A 23,500-nucleotide genomic window follows, 5' to 3' on the forward strand; every position below is an offset into this window, starting at 1 on the left:
AAGAGGGGAGTATTTAATAAAAATAAAATCACTTTTTTTTCCAGAACTTGTGCTTTGTAGTAAGAATTATAAATAGTGGCCAATGTAAAATTTTTGTAGAAATCATCAGCAGTGTTCTCTTTCACATTCATTGTTGAGTGTCACTCAAGTACATCAGCTGACCTTGAGTGCAACATGTATAATCCTGGATTTTATTCTAACACACAGGATTAATAGAGAACAATTACGCAAATGGGTCCACTTCACATTCATTGATAGCTGTAGTTTACATTCTGCAATATGCTTCAAAAGCTTACTTATATAAATTATTTACATTTTTCTGTAAAGAGTCAAATCTTTGTCAGTCTTGGATTTCAATGCTATTGGAGATTTGCTGCAGTTGATATTAAAAATAATATGATTTAATTATTTTAAATTAGTTCCAATGCTATAACTTCAGCAAACATATAGAATCCAATCATTCCTTCACTATTAGTATCCACTAGAACAGCAGAATACAGGATAAAAATGTTAAAACGTATATACTTCAAAATAACTATTGAGTATAAATGATATTTACCACCGTTATATATGATGCAGTTATGCAATATCCATTTAACATCAGCAAGGAAAGCCTCAGTGCAACCGTACATCTTCTTTTTGACATTCTGAAAGAATAGAATAAGTCAATAGTATCGAATGCATGTGCAGTATTAGCATGACAACCACACTGGAAAACCCTCAAGGTCACAAAATGTAGTCGATCTTTAGTGAAAGCATAGTTATTTAGTCTAAATGATTGAGTGGTTAATCAATAGACTTCAACTTTCCCAGTGTGTAACTTATGTACAAGAAGTCATTATGCTCTCATTGAACAGCCAAGCATTTACTAGAATTGTGTCAAAAGCAAAATGAAACATTGTGTCCATGGTTCACTTTGGTATTGGCTGCTTGAATATTGTCACAGCATACAAGAAATAAAAATGAGTTTCATTCGCATGAATCCTGTCCCAATTTAAACTTGATAATTTAGTGCACTAATGGATTATTGACAAGCAGTTAGCTGCACACCATTATTAAATTCAAACACAGATCTGCCATGTTTAAAAAAAAACATATATGAGCAAGGCTTTTAAATTACTCCCGGACAGCACTTTTTTTTTTACAATTTTATGCATTTAGCAGAGTTTATTTGTCAAGAACAAGGGACATACACAGCGAGGAATATTTTTAACATACGACATTCACTAAAGGCATTTTTCTTGTTTGTAATCACAGGTGTGGAGATCAAAGGGGTTTGCTAGAGACTGACAAATCATTTTAAAAAGTACCACAGATTAACAAGGTCATTAAGTAACATAACAAGCTCATGAGAGGAGGGAGCAAGGTGGGGTCTATTTCCAGAGAACAGAAATAAGAGGTCATTGTGTGCATTTCTATTGTTTGTATTTCAAAGGACTGCGCAGTATTGAAATGATTATGTTCATGAAACAATAGTCAGAATTCTGGAACGGAATTAAAATTCTACTGTAGTAAACAGAGAATTATAAATTCTAGTAATAGAAAAATCCTGGAGAAATATCTAGTTAAGAACAAAAGAACACATGAAACAAGTATAAACCAAGTGGCCCCTGAAATTTGTTCTGATCAATAACATCATGGCTGCTCTAGTCCTAGCCATTGTCTTCCTCACCTACCTATTGTTAAGGGTTGTAAGGTTTTTCCTTTTGCTCCAGATCAATGCTTCCAACTTTTGTATCATGTATCACAGAGGAGACAAGGGTAATGAAATCAAAAACAATGCTCAGTTTCTACAATCATATGCAACTACAACAAACCCCAAATTGCTAACTTATAGTTAAAATTTTAAATATAAATACTCAAAGTGTCCAGAAATTTTGGTGCAATAAACAGGTGCAAAAAGGCAGCACAAATATGATAGAAATTGTTTGGAAGATTTTCAGCTGTCTTACACAAGACCTTCCCCTGCACAGTTTCTGGCAGCAGCTACCAGAACAGATCAACATTGTTATTACTGTAGCTGCAACTCTCAGCAAGAACTGCTCTCCCATGGCAGCCGTAGCAGCTGCTGAAAAGTCACCAGTCAGGAGTATTGTGAGCAGTTTTGGGCCACTTATCCAGGAAGGGATGTGCTGCCATTGGAGAGGAGCCAGATGAAGTCCACAAGAATGACTCTATGGGAATTGAAGGGTTATAGCGTTTGATGGCTCTGCACCTCGACTCGCTGGAGTTTAGAAGAATGAAGGGTGATCTCATTGAAATCTATCAATTATTCAAAGGCCTAGATAGAGTGGACATTTCCTACAATGGAGGAGTCCAGGATCAGAGAGCACAGCCTCAAAATTGAAGGACATCCCTTTAGAACAGAGATGAAGAGGAATTTCATTCGCCAGAGGGTGGTGCACCTGTGGAGTTCATTGCCAAGACAGCTGTGGAAGCCAAGTCATTAGGTATATTTAAAATGAAGGTTAATTAGCAAAGGCATCAAATGATACAGCGAGAAGGCAAGAGAGTGGGATTGAAAGGAATAATAAATCTGCCATGATAGAATGATGGAGCAGACTCAATGGGCTGAATGGCCTAATTATGTTATGTCTTATAGTCTGCATAGAGGCGAGGAAATATAGGGGAGGGGGGTCGTGTCTTCAACCCGCAATCTGCTATCATGTATCCAGTACAGCGAGTGTCACCAGACAAAGGTCCATCACACTGGCAGAGACTCCAACACCCAGCTGTGTGTACACTGTGTAGGGAGGCCATAATAACTAATAGGACAATGCCAATGCTTCTTACTACGTATTTATATTCTGAGCACTACACTGAGGTTTGATAGAAAAACAATAGACTAATGTATAAAGTAAGTCACTACAAATCATGTCATTTTGCTAACCTCCTTTTGTGTTTTATGAGTGACAAATACAGTTTGTAATTTCTAGATTTAACAGCCAATTTCTGCCTGTCAATATGTAACCATCCAACTGATGGCAGACAAACATTTGACTCACTAATCCAGGGGTTTACAACCTTTTTTATGCCCTGAACTAATGCCATTAAGCAAGGGGTCCATGGACCCCAGATTGGGATTCGCTGCACTAAGGTGAATTGTTCCCAGAGGTGCCCAGTGAATTTCATGATGGTCTCTAATTGACCAGGTAAAGATCTCTGGCACAATCTAACAGGCACAGAACAACTTTTATAATCAGAGCATGCATAAATAATGTGAACCAATGGGTTCATTTTCTCAGTGCAAAGCCTTGGCAGACATTTCAACAAATGTCTGCTGAGGCTTAATCTTGAAAATGTCCAAGTTTATAGAAATGCATGTTGTTAAATTCAATCTCTGCCACTGGATGGCACTAGACAAAATGAAATTCTTACAAGAAAATGTGCATTTACTTTGAACCAGGATTCAGACAGATTTTTGAAATAAAATACTTAAGCTTAGTATAAATCAAAGGGGCACATTAAGAAAGAGGGTAATTAAACAACTAGGGAGATAATAAAACAAAAATCAAAAATGAATATTGTATATACAAGGAGAATGTAATTATAGACCATGAGTTCCTCAGTCTTAACATACCTTTTCTAATGTGCAGATGTCCATTGGATGAAAGATATATTCTGCATAATCAGGATGTTGTTCTAATGAAACTGGCTTGTGGAAGGGTTCAGTCTGTTAAAAAGCAGCACAGTATTTTAAGGAGTTAAGAATAATTAGAACCAAAGGAATTGTTTAGGAAAATACTTTAATAATTAAAGTTTGGGTTTAGTTTCCCTTCTGAAGAAAGAATTTGAAAAAGGGATAATGGCTACTGTATAATTATGGCAAATAATTAATCATAACAGAGCAAATCTCACTAATCACAAACAAGAGAAAATCTACAGATGCTGTAAATCCAAGCAACACACACCAAATGATGAAGGAACTCAGCAGGCCAGGCAGCATCTACAGAAATGAGTACAGTCAACATTTTAGGCCGAGACCCACTAATGATGTTTAGTTCAGCCTGCTGCATAAATGAAGTAATTTTGTCCATTTAGCTTGAAGGCATAAGGAAGAGCTTAACTATGAATGGATCAGAATAATGATAAATGGTTACAATAACATGGGGCACCATGGTAGTGCAGCGATTAGCTCAACACTATTACAGCTTGGGGCATCAAAGTTCAGAGTTCAATTCTGGAGCCATCTGTTAGAAATTTCTACATTCTTCCCATGACTGTACGGGTTTCCTCCGAGTGCTCTGGATTCCTCCCACATAGGTTAATTGGTCACTGTAAGTGTTCTGCAATTAGGCTCGGGTTAAATAGGTGGGTTGCTTGGTGCACAGCTTGTTGGGCTGAAAGGACCTTGTTCCGCACTGTTTCTCTAAATAAATAAATATATAAAAAGGTAGGATGATGGAACTAATAATAATATGCCACTACTCAGTGCTTTGAAACTAGGTTTATATATAATTCCATGTTCCCTGACTATGTGGGATGGTTGTCAGCAAACAATGTGGTAACACCCACTTGACGCTGTGACACTGCAGAGAATTTCCATTGGCTAATTCCTTCAGAGGTCATCTATAAGAATGTCTCAGAGAGGCCCACTTTGTTCTCAGTATTTAAGTTAAAGACAGGAGTGAAAAAGTGAAACTTAAGAGATGTCATTGAACTGCAAAAACAGTATTTCTTATAACTTATCATTTGCAGTTTATGTTTGCAAGGTGTAGCTGTGTGGCAACAATCTCAAGAAGGTGTAACTTCTATGGCTGCTGGATATTGAACAGTTAAACAAGCTGCCAAGAAGCATTCAAAAGATCCTTTTCAATTCTTGTTGTTCCAAGCAAACATATTAGAATAAAATCAAGTGTTTTATGTTTTTGAGTGATTGGTTACTGAATTCACTTTTTGCAAAAGGATTGTTGAATACGTGTGATGATGTAATTTCTTAAATGTTCAATATTTCTAAAACTAGGTCATTTAAAAGATTCATATTCTGCACTGTATTTGATTCTTTACATCTTATTCTTATTTCTAACTATAAATATCATTCCATACTTATTATTCCATAATTATTTTATTTTTTCACAAAATTTGATCCCCCCCCCCTCACTGTTACCTCACTGTCACTCAAATCCCTAAACTGATAGCTTAGCTAACATCAGCAACACGTCCCCTCTACAAGTTCTGGAAGATACTACAGTTATTTCACGGTGTTTCCGATTGTACTTACTCCTGGCTGCTTCATCTTCTGTAGTGCAAATTTCAGCAGATAAGACAATTGATCTATAGTGAGCATAGTCATAGCTTTACTCTGAGTCTCAATACATTCAGCGACCGTGATTTTCTGTGAAATAAACAGATTAAAGAATTATTTTTTAAAAAGCACTAATCTGCTTATGTTGCATGGGTTGGAAACCACCTCAGCACAACACAGATATGACATGCCATTGAACGCTGCCTTCAAGAGAATGTGCCATTAATCTTCAGTCAGACATCCTTCTTACTCATGAACTCTACAGCAGTCTGAATGACAAGTGTGCCAAATGAGTCCAAAGCCATCAAGTTTAACAAGTTACTGCATTAACCCTTTGAAAGATATCTGCCAGCTTCTAAAGCTGCTGATTGTAAACTTACTACAGATGAAATAACAAAACTATAAAACCTGGAACTTAGGAAAAGAAAAATTAATAAGTTATTTGATTAACTTTATACCTCATTGTTCAAAGGGTTAATGACACAATAAAGAAATGTTCCATCAAGCTCAAAGAAAACTAATCATTTTTTTTGCAACTCAGTCAGTTCCCTGTATCCATACCAGTTTGTGTTATTGATGAACCTTATCCTAAGAATTGTGGCTACATGCATTTTTTAAACCCAGACTCATCATATATAATCAAAATAAAAATCCCACTTCCTTAATTAAAGAATGAATTTGTACAAATTCTGACCCATTTCCCTCACCATAGTTTTAACTATCTTTTATCATACCTCACATTCTGGACAGAACCAGTCCCCTTCCGGTTCAGCGTTCAGTTTTAAACACTTTGCATGGTAGACACGAGGACAGAGTTCGCAGCACAGAACCTGGCCCTCCCGGTGGCACACCCAGCAATAGAAGTCATTTCGACCATCCTGTGGTACAACATGAAGAAGGTCTTTGGTGAATGGCTGCTTCATAGAAGCAAAGGGACCACGTCTAAGTGTCAACTGAAATGGCAGGCAAGAGAAACAGGCTTGGTTTCAAAATGGGGTGATCATCAATTGTTAGGATGCAAAAGAAATACCAGTTCTGTTAGGCTTCTCATCCCAAGCACCAGATGGTTAGGAGTGCAATAGGAACAACTGTCCAATGAACAAATTTGCCAGAATAGTAAAGATATTCAGAAGATGACAAATTAGTGATAAGGTTTTTTTTCCGCCAAGATATCTAAGAAAGTCTCATCAAATTCAGGGAATAATTTTCTTTACTTCCAAGACATGCACTTAGTTTTGTTTATTACATTTATCTTGCAAGCAAAAGAAAACAAAATAAGTGATAAAGGTTGCTAATTTCTGTACCTTTTTATTTAGACAGAAGTGGGGAAGAAAGCACAGAAAACAATGGTCAATTGGTTTAAGCTTAATATTCAGCAAAAAAAAAAGCCAAAAAACTAAATACAGTGGATTCTGATTAATTGGGCCATCAGCTAATCAGGGCAGCCACTTATTTGGGACAACTCTTAAAGAACAAAAACTAACTGAGAAAATAGCCAGGATTCCCTTCATTTATATGGGACACTGTAGCTAAGCATGTTTCTAACTGGCACCAATTGCATGTACTTGTGTGGTTGTGAGACACTCCACTGTGCTTAGAGAGAACAGTTTTTAAAGAGCATCAGAGTTGCATGTGTTTGTATTCAAAAAAGCAATTTTTTTTGTTATTGATAGTTAGTGAGCAATAAGCAGCAAGACAATTCAGAACTGTTCTGCTCACTGAAGTTTCAAACATTGTGGCTTGGAGATGCCAGAAATTGCTGGGAGTGGAAGTGAACGATTTCATTTTTTCTATAAGTTAGGAACTATGAATAATTTGAAGGTATCGACAGGTATCTTGAATGTTAAAACAAAACTGAAGATTTGGAGGATGCAGTCGTTAAAAGCATTGTGTGAAGGTAATCCATTATCTGCACTGTGTCTCTGCTGATTTTGTTCACTTACTGTCAATCAAAAGAACTTGACACTGAACAAATTCTTTCATTGACAATTATTGGGAACTAATACAGTACTATAGGAGTGTTATAATTTATTCTGTTCAATTTAAATACATAATTTGTTTTTCAGTTAAACAGTAGTTTGTCATTGTTATACCCTTTTAACTATTCTCATGAAATTTCAGCTAATTGGGCCAAAGTGTGCTGGTCTCGATGTGTCACAATTAACCAGAATCCACTGTATTGTATTGAGAAATTGTAGAGAAAACCTTCCATCTGAATAAGCAATTCGATTCCTAACATGTACCGGTATTCTAATGACACTACAACAGGATTAATATATCTCACAAATACTGCATTTAATAATACTAAATACATACAAAACAAATAAATTAACTAAAATGGCTGTATGTGTATCAATAGTGTACACCAGAATATTTGGTCTGTGCATCATTACTTAAGCTCCTCTCATTCAGAGTGATGAAAGCCATCAATTTACATAGGTCCCCCCACCTCACCCAAGAAAACTGTTGGCTTTCAGTACATGATTATATACTTTCCTCTTCAACTCCTGGTCAAGTGGAGGTGAACCATTTCTACAAATGCAAGGATCATTGACTCTATTCAGTTTAGGAAGGGCTTAATATTATTCTTGATTCAACAGTACCACTTAGCCATTGATCAGTACTCACACTAAACAGAGCTTAGAAAAATTTTGCTGAAAACTAGGTAGATTAAACAGAACTCAGCTGAACATAAAAAATGTTCCAAACTTTCAAATGTCTTATATCTGTCCTATAAATTCTATACCCCTACCCTCCACTGGTCAACGCAACCAGCTTCTCAAACTGAATCACAACCCGTCATTGTATTTGCCCTCGAAATGAGCTTTAATCTCATATTTTTCATCACCGAGATTGCTAGTTTTGTAATAATGCAGACTTCATCTCCACCACCACACACCTTCTTGCTGTCATCCCCATGACAACGGTTTTGCTACTCTCATTCTCAACTGTTCTAATGCCATCCTGACCTATCTTCATTAAATGCTCTGTTGCTGCCATTTGAACTCACACCAAATCTCATTCTCCCATCATCCACATTAACAAGTCCTTCAATATTCATATCTCTCCAAGACCCTGTACCTAAAAAGAAATCAACATATCTCATATCTGGTCCTCTTGCATCCACTATTTCTCATGCCCTAGCAACAATGACTGTGACTCGAGCTATTTCAAGGTTACTGTCTGGAATTTCATCCACATATCTTTTTTTCCCCTCCCTCTGTTACAAAATAAACCTTAGAACCTGCCCTCTTCCCAAAGTTAATGGGCATCTAACTATTAATGGGGTGGATGTGTCTTAATAATGGTAGATGTCAAGTTTTATATAAAATGGCTTTCTGAATAACTTTGGAACATAGTAGTAGGGTTAATACTACAGATAAATTCAATATTAAAACTTTAGTGTGATCCAAGGCAAATGCTTTGAAAATGGATATTTGTCATTCATTCAGCCCAATACTAAAACTGTTAATTGAAGAAAAATTAGATTTCTGGATTGGATGGTCTTTGAGATCATTTCCAGCACTTCATCCCATCTTAACATTGAATGATGTTACTGCAATTTGGTTGAGACTTTCCCTACAGCCAGCAAAGGTGCTGCAGGTACCTTCTGATAATATGGTTAAAACTGTAACATTCTCATCCTTACAGAGAGACGGACAATATTCTGACTTAACAAAATCTATTATGTTTTTTGATAATTATTTAATATACAAAAATTCACAAGCTAAAACTAAAATCCACACCATGCTGAACCACCATTAGATGTGAAGTTACATGAAGAGGTAGTAACTGGGGTTTTCTGCATTTAAGCACATACTTTCCATTCAGTTGAATGCAGAAGTCATTGGTATGATTTCTAAGGATGCCCGTTACTATGTTAAGGCATCAAGTGTGCATCTGTTAACTTCCCTCTGCCATTGCTCTCACTTTGTGTGGACCTTAAGAGCTTTAGAATGGTTTATTACTCAAAACTGGTGACTTGCCTCCTACACCCCGGGGATGTAGGAGGTGTCCTCACTGGTGAAAGGGCTTGTTGTGTCCATTCACTCACCTTTGTCCCCCACAGACACTCAGTTCTCACTATGTGGCCCCAAGTAGCTGTTTGCTGCAATAGTAACCACACCCCAGAACACCACTTTGAGAGGTGGTCTGAAGCAGGTGAGGGTGGCCAGTAGCCTCATACCTCAGTGAGTCCCGGGCGTGCCTGGCCTAGCTTGTGAAGTCAACTCTGATGGACTGGATGGATGAGATCTACAATGAGATCCAACAGCCAGGAATGTGGTACTGCAACACTCCAAGGAGAGTGAAGGGCATGACGAGGCACAGAAGAGGTCACAATTATCCACTGCAACCAAGGAAGGCCCCACTTTGTGAAGTTTGTTCATACCACTGGATTTAGATTTCTGAAGTCAAGAGTGAAAATGTCCCAGTGCAACGGCTTTTCCACATTAAAAACTCTCCCACACAGATTTCCTGTCGTTGTCAGACTTGATGGACAGTCACCTACCTACTGGTGGCTTGCTGGTCTTTCAATTCATATTAAAATGTTGAAATCACAACTTAAATGACAAATCAGACTGAGCTTTTGGTTCATGTGAAGGGATCATTTTCATGGATCTAAGCTTGATTATTGAAATCAGCCTTTCAAATTTGCTTGAAAATTATTGTTCAGACTATAAAATGCCGTAATTTCAAACTAATGATCAAAAGGAAATCTGCATGGACATACAACAGCTCATAATGAAAATGGAGGTTATGATACAATGCAATGTTTTTCAGCCACATTTCTAAAAGAGGAGCGTAAATGCACAAGACAGAGGTGAGAAGTGGAACTACTACTGTGTATGAATCATCTTTGCAACCCATCTGCAAAGAGTGAAAACGACACTGACATCTGCTTACAAAAATCTGGCTCATTCTAGTTTTTGCAAGGCATAACCTTTTATATGTAAAATAAATAATTATCCACAATTGGTGAGTAAAGGAATGAAATAAATAAAAGGGAAGGCATAAAGACTCTATGAATAGAGACAAAAATGGGTGCCACAATAGTGAAGCGGTAAGCACTTGGGGTGGATTTCAGCATTCATTTCTGGCGCCGTCAGTAAGGAGCTGTACATTCTCCCTGTGACCATGTTGATTCCCTCCCATAGTACCAAGGTTTACCAGTTCGTATGTTAATTGGTCATTGTAAATGATCCTGTGATTAGACCAGGGTTAAATAGGTGGGTTGCTGGGCAACAGTGGTCATTGGGCCATAAAGGGCCTGTTCCATGTTTTATCTCGAAATAAATAAAATTATACAACATTCTGAGGGCATAGATAGGGTAAGTGCAAGTGGGCTGTTTCAACTGAGTTTAGGTGAGACGACAACTACAGGTCATGGCTCAAGGGTGAATTGTGAAATGATGAGAACATGAGGAACAACTTCTGTCCTGCACACAGTTCACAGAACTATTTCTTTTACTTCTTTCGAGTATGATTCGACTATTAAGCAGCGTGTGATTTGAACCTGTGGTTTACATTTTGATGGTATGTTTTTGGGCTGATTGAGCAACCTGGTGCTTTGTTGTCTCCAAGGGAGTCTCGTGAAGTTTGGAATGGAGTGTGCATCCTGGAAGCTTGGAAGCCTGGAGTCAGGGCACAAGCCCCTGACTGACTTCATTGCTTCTCTCTGATTGAGGCATCAAGGACGCAAGGTCATGATCAACTCCACTGCTTCTCCCCGATGGAAGCATTGCACAAGGTTGAAGTTGAAGAGGACAAGAGCAGAGGATGGGTGGATGTTCTGCATTGCCTGCCTGTGTTTCACCAATCTTCTTCTCCCTCTCACTAGATGCTGTTGGGGGAAAGCGCAGGAGTGTTGGGATCCACATTGCAAGGATGGACTGGCGAGGCTGTGAACTCGTTTTGGGGGCACGTTGAGGTTCATGTTGCATGTGTTCCTGGATTCTGACTACTCTTTTTTTTTGGCTGTTTTCGAGCCATTTGGTTGATGTTGACTGGGGCGCATCGGTGAAGAATGGGCCTGCGACCTGCAGTGGATTAGTGGCATGGTGCTGAACTAAACTAAACTAGTGGTCCGCTGGTTTGACGTTTGATATTCTATGTGTTGTTCACTTGCTTTTTGCTGTTTGCGCAACTTGTTATTTTCTTGTGCATTGGGTGTTTGATTGTTTCTTGAATGGATTCCATGGTGTTTCTTTGTTTCATGGCTGCCCGCAGGAGGACGAATCTCAGAATTGTATTCTGCATACGTACTTTGAACTTTGAACTGCTGGAGGAATGCAGCAGAGAGCTGGCAACATTGGAGTAGAGCATTAAGGTAGTTCAAGTCAACAAAGCTATGGATGTTCTTGGACTTTAGTTCTTTAAGTTTAGTTACTTCATCCCATAATGAATCTGACCCCTATAACATTTAAGGAATATCAAGAGGCATCTCAGTGTTCAGCTCCTGTTCCATTACGCAAAGGAAAGACTTGTCATGTCACCTTTTGGCAAGAAAATACCTTCTCTTAATTTCATTCCTTTTTGATAGAACCAGCATTAGCAGCTTTTCCTTCCACCTCCACGGAACTTAAGAGGCATATAGTTTCCACCCTTGACATCCTCCTCATTCTTTGCAATGTAATCATTTTATACATGTACATTGCTTTGGCAGACTTGGTGAATGAAATCAAAGGTAAGATCCAAAGGACATGAAGGCAGTTCTACAACACTTCATGGAGAGCGAAGGGCATGACAAGGTACAGAAGAAGTAACGGTTATTCACTGCAACCAAGGAAGTCCCCAGTTGTGATGACTCCCCATGCTGCTCGACCCAACTTCCCGAGATCAGAAGTGGAGCTGCTCCAGTGCCAGGCTTTTCCACTTTAAGAACTTTCCCCAAGTAGTTTCTTCATTCAGTTCCCAAGAATAGAACAACCCTGGCTGTCATCATCGGATACGACGAACAATCAACCAATCACAATATTAATAAGACTTCCAATATATCTCCTGTCTCATTGAGCTTCTAAGCATGAATAGTATCCAACATCAGTGTGCTTTGTCTCTCTCTGCAATCAACCATTCCAACAAATTCAATGCACTAACAATTCCTCATAGCTTCCTTCCTTGTTGCTCACCTTGACCCAAAATGGAACACTCATCCTATTACAAAATCTACTTTCAGTCAAATAATTCAAAACGTTACCATCAGGCCAAGAGATAATAGTTGCCAAACTCTGTTTAGGTTCCACCATGACCAGTTAGTCCTGAGTCCTTCTCAAAATATGGAAATTTCCAGAAAACATCTGACAACAGCTGGCTTGATATAAAAGCAATATTTAGCCAAATACAACATCAAAAGAGCCCTAGTAAAACCAACATTAACCCAAAAAAAAATCAATGGAAATCCAAGTGGCTAGACTCCTGCCAAGTACAAAGGAAAATGGCAGTGATTATCAAAGGTTATTCAGTACAACACTAGGATATTGCTGTTTTGCTCCTCAGGGCAACATCTCATCAACAATCAATGACTTCATCGATGGTCTTCCCTGCAACATAAGATTGGATGCAAAGAGTGTAGCCTGCAACATTAAGGTGTGACTGAAGTCATGATGAAAGGAGGACCACAAGGTTTAGTGGCAATGGAATCAATCCTGTGATAAGATCCACCTGTACAAAATGTATGTCATAGCTGGGAAGTTTACACTAAGCTATCAAGACACGGCAACTGTATGTAACAATAATAAGGTGCACAAATAAATTGGTGAGAAGTAGATGGGCACCAGAGTAGAAAATCATGCAGTTTTAAATTGGAGCCAAATAAGTGACAAAGTGAGAAGAAAAGACCTAAATTACATGTAATTCACAGAGCATCATAAATAAGTTTAGTAAGATGGAAAAACTAGCAGAATGAGAATATTATGCATTGAAATAAATAAAACACAACATAAATACTCAAGATTAGGCTATCAATACTGGTGGATACAAGATGTTCAAGAAAGACGGGAGGAGGAAAGAAAAGAAGCAAGTGATTAATGACGATATGTTTATGCTAGAGAGAGAGAGTGCACTCTTGAAAAGTCAAGTCCAGAATCCATTTAGTTAGAGTCAGGAAATGAAAATGAAGCCATCACACTACTGGGGGTATTTTATAATTTCCCCAACAACTAATAGTAACAAGATGAGCAAATTTGCAGGGAAATTACAAAAATGTGCAAAAACTATATCTGTGAGGTTGTAGAATTCCAATACACTCTTTTAATTTATTGTAATGGTTAATGAACAAATAAAGCAAGGACTTTACAAAATGTGCCCAACAGAATTTCCTTGATGAGGACTTATCTGGCCAATAAGGCACAAGACTTTGTCAGATTAATTCTGGGAAGTGAGGTGAGGCAAGTGTATCAAGGTTCAAAGAAAGGATACTTGGGAAGCAGAGATCATTAAATCATAAAAAGGATTAGATTAACAGTAAAGGGCATGGAATAATCGAAAGCAAAGCTTCTTAACTGGACTAGGCCTTACTTCAATGTGATGAGCAGAACCAAGGTGACAAAGAAACAAATATTGGAGGTAAATTCTAACAGAATACCATGTGACTCTTCTTGGGGCAGGTGTGGAAATGTTACTGTTACTGTAGCTGAAACAAGCTGGAAAATTAAGAGAATATAACTAGTCCTTCATAATGGTAAAGGAGATACAGAAGCATACACAAAAAGAGGTCATATGAGACACGTCAGCTGAATAACTCCAGAGAATCACACTTGTTACCAGTTAATATAGGAAACCCTGAAGTCTTCTGCAGAGATGCATTGGCCAATTAGTTTTAGTTTAGTTTAGAGATACAGCATGATCTAAAAAGGGGAAGATCTAGCCAGAATAAAAAACAGACTTACTGATCAAAGGAAGCCTTTTAAGCTTTATATGCAGATGAAAAATGAACTTTATATTAATCAAATTCCTGAACCAGTCTCTACCAATGACTATGTAGAAAGGGCAGATTGATACAATAGCACGTACTCAGTGTATTTCCCCCAGAGTGGGAATGTCAAAAACAAGATGGCATAGCTTTAAGTTGAAGAGAGAATGATAGGTGCCTGGAGCGTGCTGCCCTGAGGAATGATACAAACAGATATGATAGCAATGTTTAGGAGACATTTAAATAAGCACATGAACAAGCAGAGAATGGAAAGATAGACACCATGTGAGATTAGTTTAAATCAGTATCATGGTGGACACAGATATCTTGGGCTGCAGGACCTCTTTCCGTGTACTATGATGAGTATGCTGTCAAAATCCAAATGGAAATGGGGTGAAAATTGATGAGGAAAAGATTCTGAAAAGGCTGGTTATGCTTAAAGTAAACAAGTCCCATTGTCCACATGGAATGCATTTTTTGATTGTTTGGGAAGGTGTGGCTGGATGTTACAAAATGGCTTGCTGTAACCTATCAAAACTTCCGATGAGATATCTCATGTTAAAAAGGGGATACAAGACAATTCAGTTAACATTATTTTTTTTAGACATAATTTGAGAAGAAACATTAGCCCATTTAAGGGAAAACATGTTTGGCTAAATTAGGCAATTCTTTCAATACAACAAGGGAATGGAAAGACCATAAAATATAGGAGCAATTAGGCCATTTGGCGCATTGGTTATGCTCTACCATTTCAATATCACTGATCTAATTTTCCTTTCAGCCCCAATATCCTGCCTTCTCTCCCTATCCCTTCTTGCACTGACCAATCAAGAATCTATCAACTTCTGCCTTAAATATACATAAAGACTTGGCCTCCACAGCTGCCTCTGGCAAAAAATTCCACAGATTCACCACTCTCTGGCTAAAGAAGTTCCTCCTCATCTTTATTCTAAAAGGATAAATGGTCTTGATGGATGGTAGAGATACTCCTATGATCCTCTCAGCTGTTCTCAGTCTTTTGTAGGTTCTTCTGATCCAATGCTTGAACTCTCCCATATCAGATGGAGATCCAACTTGGCAGGATGTTCTCAATAGTGCTCCTGTAAAAAGCAGTTAAGATAGGGGGTGGACTGAGCCTTGCTTGCCTCAGTCTTCTTAGGAAGCGGAGGTGCTGCTGTGCCTTCTTGTTCAGGGAGGCGATATTAAGGGACCAGGTGAGGTCATCCGTGATCTAAACTCCCAGAAACTTGGTGCACTTAACTCTCTCTACGGAGCCACCATGCATTCGCAGAAATGGTTCGTCTGCACCTTCCTGAAGTCCATAATGACTTCCTTTGTTTACTCCATGTTCAGGCTTAGGTGGTTGTTCTCCCACCAATCCACCAGCTGCTCCACTTCCTCTCTATAATCCATCTCGTCATCATCCCGCAAACTTGATGACACAGTTTGAGCTGGATCTTCATCACTCATCCTACCCATGTCATTGGTACCTACATGGACCACAACCTCTGGGTGTTTACCATCCCACTTAAGAATGTTGAGGAGTTGATCCAAGATATCCCAGACACTGGCACCTAGAGGCAACATACCTTCCAGGAATCTTGTCCTCACCCACAGAATCTCCTGTCTATTCACTGAATTAACGAATCCCCAATCACCACAGTGTGCCTCTTCTTCTCCCCTTTGCTCTGACTCAGTGTCAGAGACCTGAAAACTCTGACTTTCCTGTTAGGTCATTCCCCTCCCCCCCCACCCCTCCAGAAGGGGTATTCTGCACTGGCTCCTTAACCCCGTTCTCCTTCCTGACTGTCACCCAGTTTCCTGTACCTTTTTATATGTCCTTATCTATCACCCCTTCAGCCTCCCAAATGAGCTGGAGTTCATCTAATTCCAGCTCCAACTCCTTAATGTGGATACTTACAGCTACATGTACTTCCTGCAGTTATAATCATCAGGGACACTGGAGTTCTCCCTACCTTCCCACATCCCGCAAGAGGAGTATTCAACCATCCCACCTGGCTTCTCGACTACCCTAGCCAAGCAGATTTAAAGAAGGGAAGGAGAAAAAAATTTAAACTTGAGCTTTTCATTTTATGTTTTCTCTGACTAAAGCCCCTCTTCACTGAAGCCTCAAAGAGATGAAGCCTCAAGATCTCCACTCTGTCCTCTCAGACGATGGCCTCTGTGTTTGCCCCTGCCTTCCTTTAATTTGCTCTTGCTAACCAATCTCAAACACGGACTGGTCACTGGACAAACTCTATCACACTGCCGTGACCCACTGCTCCCTTCTTCTACTTGGGCAGTGGATCAAAGTGAAATCCCCTCCTCTCAAACTTCTGATGTTTAGAATGGTAACTGGTCAAAGCTCTAAAGTTGTTGTTCTGAGAAATGACAGACTCCAGGTAAGTCTCGGATCATCACACACAAAATGCTGGAGAAACTCAGTAGGTCAGGCAGCAACTATGGAGAGGAATAAACATTTGCCATTTTGTATCGAGCAACTTCATCAGGACTCACTGTTCCCCAGAGCCAGGATCAGCTTTTTGTCCAATGTACTAATACTATGGAAAGTATGCTGGATAAACAAAAACACATGTAGACGCAATAAAACAGCGACAAAGGTAGAAACAGTCTAAAAAAGTGGACAGACAAGCTGAACAGGATTGGCATATAGCTGAAGTGTGATGCAAGTAACATACAATTGCAAAAAGAACAATAAGAATAAAGACTTAGCGGCATAATTCCGAAGAGTATGCCTGAACGTAACCTGGGTATGTATGATCAAGAGCCTTTGAAAATGGTAAGGTATACTGACAGGATGATAAGAAACACAAAAGGGGTCTTGACATTCAGATGGTGATCACAAACGTAGCTCTGCATTCAATTCTGGACACCTCGTTTCAGAAGGTTTTTTTTCCCAGTCACAAGTAGCCAAACAAATAATTAGCTTTCAAAGATAATTTTGGAAATAAAAATTAAGAATGCATTGCAAATTATTTTTTTTAAATTTCAGAACAAGCATAGAGATGAATACAGATCCATCTGGTAGTTTTAGTAATAAATTCCAGGAATGTTTTGTTGCATTTCTAGGGCTTCATATATTTACCATATAAATTGTAAAAAGGTAGAATTGTAAAAATTGTAAGAGCCCGATGCAGCTAAATAAAAACAGCATAGTATTTCACAAATTCTATCCAATATCTGTAAAAGCTCAAGTTTGGAATACATGGAAATATTCTTCACTTGCTGAGATTAAGATCAGTTCTAACACTGAAGTAGTTTAGGCAGCCGAAGATCATTAAAGAGCAAACAGCCTGGCTGTTTGCCACCTGATCCACCTCATTAACACAAGCAACACACACAAAATGATGGAAGAACTCAGCAGTCCAGGCAACATCTACAGAAAAAAGTACAGTCGACATTTCAGGCTGAGACATCGATTGTACTTTTTTTTGCAATTGATGCTGCCTGGCCTGCTGATTTCCTCCAGCATTTTGTGTGTGTTGCTTAGATTTCCAGCATCTGCAGATTTTCACTTGTTTGCCACGTTATAAACACCACCCTTTTAACCATAGCTATAGCATTTGTCATCTAAAGGATACAAAGTAAACTACAACAGCATACCTTAATTTCTTCAAATTTGACCTCTCAAAAGACCAGAGTAGGAGGGACAGGAGATCACCACTGCTTGGAATTCTTTGACCAAATCACAAGCTGTTCTGATTTGGAAATATGTGAAATCCCTTCACAAAATTTGGAATTTATTTAAGACGTCAGTACATTTAACATTTCCTCAAAAGGTCAGCAAGGTGAGAGAAAAAAAATGGCAGGCTTGCCACACTGCTTCTATCCCACTAATGAAGATATTAAGAGGCCACATTATTAAGTACCTCCTGTACTGAGTAAAGTGGCCTCTGGGTGTATGGCAGTGGTCTTTTGCTACTGTAGCCCACTCAGTTCAAGGTTCAATGTGTTGTATATTCAGAGATGCTCTTATGTCCACCACTGTAGTAATGCATGGTTATTTGAATTACTGTCACCTTGAACCAGTCTGGCCATTCTCCTCTGATTTCTCTCATTAACAAGGTGTTTTCTCCCAAAGAACTGCACTCACTGGATGCATTTTGTTTTTCGTACCATTCTCTGTAAACTCTAGAGGCTGTTGTGTGTGAAAATCCCAGGAGATCAGCAGTTTCTAAGATACTCAAACCACCCTTGTCTGGCAGTAACAATTATTCCATTGTCAAAGTCACTTAGATTACATTTCTTCCCCATTCTGATGGTTGGCCTGATCAACAACTGAGCCTCTTGACCACATCTGCATGCTTTTATGCATTTAGATATTTACATTAATGAGCAGGTGTACCATTGGGCATATAAAGAAAATGTTGTCAGTGCCATTTCCTATTCCAGTCTCTCTGCTGCTCAAATCCTCCAAGGGGATGTAGGGGATAATAGGCACATAGACTCAGGTGGGGGAAGGCAAAGTGAAGCGGAGACAGAGGATAGAGGGTGGTGACACAAAGGCTGCAGTACTGGAATCTGATAAACAAGGAAGGTGGGAACCATTCAAGATTTAAAGCTAAAGATTAGCTTTATTTGTCAAATACACATACTGTGAAATGTGTTATTTTGCATCAACAACCAACATAGCTTGTCCACAACTTGCCTTTGCTAACTATACATAATTGAAATGTGGGAAGAAACCCACACAGTCATGGGAGGAACATACAAACACCTATAGATAGTGACAGAAATTGAATCCTGATCATTGGTGCTGTAAAGCATTACAGCAGCCACTATGCTGCCCTGCAAAGAATCAGACAGTGAGTGGATGGTTGGATGGGGAGGGAGAAAACAAAAGGCAAGTGATAGGGAAGGGACTGGAGGGGAGTGGTACAGGAAAGAGAGCAAAAAAGGTGTGAGGACCATGGGTGGATCAGAAGAAGAGAGATGAGGAAAAACCACATGGGGTAGGATCACCTGAAAGTGGAAAGTTCCACGTTCATGCCACTAGCTTGTAGACTACCCAAGCAGAATATGAGGTGTTTTTCTTGTTGTCTGTGTATATCTCACCCTGACAGAGGTCAGTGTCCAGATGGGTAGAACAGATGAAATAGTGTGAATCTGGAGCTCAGAACACAGGTGCACTTGGTCTCACTAATGTAGAGTGGGCCACGTCTGGAAACACCAGATACTGTAGACTTAGTTAGAGGAAGTGCATGTGAAGGGCTGTAAAAGTCCCTCAATAGTGGTGAGGGAGGAAGTGTAGCAACAAGTCCTGCATCTCGTATAGTTGTAGGGGAAAGTGCCAGGAAAAATGACCAAAAGAGCCAGTAACAGAAAGTGATCTCTGCACAGAAGGTCAAAAAGGTGGGGTGCGGAATATGTGACTACTGGTGGAATCCGTTTGCACTGACTGAAATGACAAAGGATGACGAGCTGGGCCAGGAAGGTGAAAAGGGAGCAACAAGCGAATGGTTTTGTTTGGAAAGTTTGGGGGGGGGGGAGCGGGCTGAGAGCAGAAGTTCTGGAAATGGAGAAAATGCAATAGCAGACTCTATCAACCACAGAAGGAAAGCCATATACCCTGGAAAAGAAGGATATTACTCATATCCTAGAATGAAAGGTCTAATTTTTAAAGCAGGTGTGCCAGAGATGGGGCAACCGGTAGAAATGGTTCGACATCGTTGCAAGATTCAGGGTGGGAAGGATATCATACATTGTTGTAGTGGGAAGTATGTACTTCAACTTATTCAAACCCAATGCTGTTGGGATTTTCCAAATCAAATCCTGCTTATCAGTAATTTTTTCAATAACTTGATCTTCAGTTATCTCTACTGATGATGTCTTGTTATCTTCACAACTCCGTGTTCTTGCACCATATAATCATAAATATTGTAGTATTTTTAAGCTCTGTATACCAGATACATCTTATTTGTGATTGATTCCATATCACCATTACACATCCTCTAAGGGCTGAAAGTAACAAACTGAGAAAGGGAGAACAATAATGAGGTTGAGTATATTCATCAGCCTTCAAGGAAACTAAGTGCCTTTGCCACCTTCCAGTAACCACAGATAGCTCATATGAACATCCCCTCACTATCCACACCCCACCAACCCAACACATGATGATCAGCTAATATCAAAAACTAATATATTACCATCAGTTTCAAACTTGAAGAGCAGATGCACAAATTGGTTATGTTACACCTACTGGCTATAAAGTATAAAGCAAACCTAGAGGTCATGAAAACTAATGCAAGTTTTTATTTTCCCCCTTCCATAATGTGTGACAAGTTCATTGAATGGATAAAAGATTATAAAATAAAACAAAATCTGAAACATGATGGAAAAACTCAAGATATTTATTTGGTACTCATTGCACTTAACTGCAACATTTAAGCACACAAGATAAAACTATTTATTTAAACACAAGTAGTTCCCTACTCTTTCCTGGAAATTCTATTTCCATAGATTTCAGATCTGACACAGCACAAGATAGACGTGTAAAATAATCTAATCACTGGTCTTTATGATTATGATGCCAACTAATCTGAATTAGAAGGATCTCGCTCTTAAGTTTTACAAGAATAACTTTTAAACAAGTTAAGCCGTGAAAAGGCTATCCAAGGTAACTCAAAGCAGTTCTGTTTCTGTCTGCACTAATATTCCAAAAATACAGATCCCACACTGTTTAGCTGTATCCTGCTTAGTGCCAAGTAAAATATTTTGAAAGAAGTACAGAAAATGTTAAATTCAAAAATACAACCACTGTACAATTCCTTAAATGTATTACTGAACATACATCATTCACAGAAAAGCTGATAACAAGTAACTAAACTAACAAAATAAAGTTTCTAAAGATAATTTTTAAGAAATAGTGATGCTACCACGAATGCTTTTAAAAAGCACAGATTTGGCAAATAAATATGTACAAATGTTTGGGTCTTCTTATAAGCATAGAAAGAAATGCAGCACTAAGTACTCATTCAATTCTTTCTTAAGGGCCGTTACTGAATCTGTTTCCGCTACACAATTAAGCAGTCCATTTCAAATCCGAACCACCCACCATGTGAAATGTTTATCTTCATATCAACACTGTGCCTTTAGAAAATCCACTCTTTGTCCTATTTCTTTTTCCAAACTTTGCATATGATTTCTGCCAGAATAGTACAGTCTTTAAGTATTTCTCTTGTACCTCAACATGCTCATTCTATTCTATGTTAAAACCAAAATCCATTCACTGACTCTATTTTCATCAGAATCTATCTCCCATGGCTACTCAATCCATTAGCTTTAGATATCATACTTTGGAGTTACTAACTTCTGGTTGACAACTTAGTTGCTGATATTTTCTGCATATGCTGTGCATAAAAGTTAGTTCTACATTGAAGTTCTTCCATTAACAAAAGAAAATCCACTCCAAACTGAACCACTGAATACTACTTTTTTAACGCCTGGGAAAGTAATTGGACACCAGCATTCATAATTCTGGCTCTTACCAATATTGTCAATATTATGTCGGAAATTGCAACTTGAAGTCCTACTCTGAAGAGTGGAGCACAAAACTGAATTCTAACTTTTTGTGTAGTCCAAAGAAAATAAATGACTTGTGATCTTATGTTCTGATGAGAGAACACAACATTTTGTTTGAAACAGAAGTAAAATTTCACATTACATGGAAGTTACTAATTTCAAGCTAAAATAATGTATTGCAAACACTAATGAAACCTCTGTACACCATTGCTAACTATTAGATATACAGACTTTATGAAACAAGGTCATGAGTGAAGCCAGATTACACATCTAGAATATGGGTTTTTGTTCATGCGAGGAACCAGTCTATAAGACATTAAAAACAAGTCTCACTGGAAGAAAATTGTTGAAAAAATATGCAAGCTGCATGAGAAAAAGAACAAGACAGCTGAAATAAGTGAGAGCAATATTTAGCGCAGTCAATGAAGAAAAATTATTCCAGGTGCAAAGTTCAAGAAATTTTGGAAAACGTCTTAAACAGACTCTAACTAACATGCTGTGAACAAACATGCTGTAACCTGACAATGTGAGATTGACAAAGTAATCAATGCATCCATTAAATAGATCAGTAAATGTTTAACGTCCACACAAAGGGGGCTAAAAGCAAGCAAGAAAACACAAGGCAGATGAAGAAATTATATAAACTAGATAAAGAACACATTGTGATACTTAAAAGAGCAAACACAAGGAAATCTGCAGATGCTGGGAATTCAAACAACAACACACACAAAATGCTGGTGCAACACAGCAGGCCAAGCAGCATCTGTAGGAGAAGCGCTGTCGACATTTCGGGCCGAGACCCTTCGTCAGGACTAACCGAAAGGAAAGATAGTAAGAGATTACTCTCTCTTATTATTTATTTATTAAATTTTTAGAAAATTACAAAGAATAAATGTAATGATAAAATAGTAAGAGAGAGAAAAAATAATATTAACCCTCCCCCCTTAACCCTTGTCTAAAGAAAGGAAAAAAAGAAAGAAAGAGAAAGATTGCCTGGATATCGGAGGATCCCCACATGCTCCATGGAGTTCAAAATAATTTTAATTTTTATTTTTACTTTCCCCAATTACTTTATAATTTTATCTTCAAAGGACCTATGTATTTAATCCTATCTTTTGTAGGTATGGGAGCCAAATTTTCAAAAATATATCATATTCATTTCTTAGATTGTATGTAATTTTTTCAAGTGGAATACAACTATATATTTCATTATTCCAATGATCCACAGTTAAATATAAATCAGATTTCCAAGTAACTGCGATAACTTTTTTGGCTACTGCCAATGCAATTTTTATAAATTTTTTCTGATACTTATTCAATTTAAGTTTCGGTATTGTCCCTTCAATGTCTCCTAATAAAAATAATATTGGACTATGTGAGAGTTGTACTCCAGTAATTTGTTCCAATAAAAGTCTTAGATTTATCCAAAATGATTGAATTTTAAAACAAGACCAAGTAGAATGTCTTTTTGCTAATAAAGATTTCTTTATTTCATCGTCCATATTTACCTTATTCCATAAATCAAGTGTCTTAATATAGGAGATTCTCTTTTTTTCCCGTATCCATTTGGATTCCCATTTATATATAAAATCTTCTGGTATGTTTTCTCCTATCTTATCTAATTCTATTCTAATTCATGCTGGTCTTTCTTCATCAAAAAAAGACGCAATAAATCTAAGTTGATTTGCTTTATAATAATTCTTAAAATTTGGAAGTTGTAACCCTCCTAAATCAAATTTACATGTCAATTTTTCCAATGGTATTCTTGACATCTTTCCTTTCCAAAGAAATTTCCTTACATATTT

At 38.2% G+C, this 23,500-nt stretch overlaps 1 protein-coding gene across 14 annotated transcripts in view; it reads right to left on the bottom strand.

Moving 5' to 3' along the window:
* The window catches only part of zmynd8 (zinc finger, MYND-type containing 8), a 132,832-nt gene that overhangs the window by 46,941 nt on the left and 62,391 nt on the right, over window positions 1-23,500 (bottom strand). For 8 of the 14 annotated variants that reach the window (XM_073062000.1, XM_073062006.1, XM_073061995.1 and 5 more), the window contains exons 4-7: window positions 5,980-6,198; window positions 5,222-5,335; window positions 3,581-3,673; window positions 560-647 (exon numbers count right to left, since the gene is read on the bottom strand). In XM_073062000.1, coding sequence (XP_072918101.1) covers window positions 560-647; window positions 3,581-3,673; window positions 5,222-5,335; window positions 5,980-6,198 — 514 coding nt within the window. The remainder of the gene's footprint in view (window positions 1-559; window positions 648-3,580; window positions 3,674-5,221; window positions 5,336-5,979; window positions 6,199-23,500) is intronic. The other 6 variants (XM_073062003.1, XM_073062007.1, XM_073061998.1 and 3 more) reach the window with 2 other exon arrangements.

Source organism: Hemitrygon akajei, chromosome 11, assembly GCF_048418815.1.
Source record: "Hemitrygon akajei chromosome 11, sHemAka1.3, whole genome shotgun sequence".
NCBI classification, from domain to species: Eukaryota; Metazoa; Chordata; class Chondrichthyes; order Myliobatiformes; family Dasyatidae; genus Hemitrygon; species Hemitrygon akajei.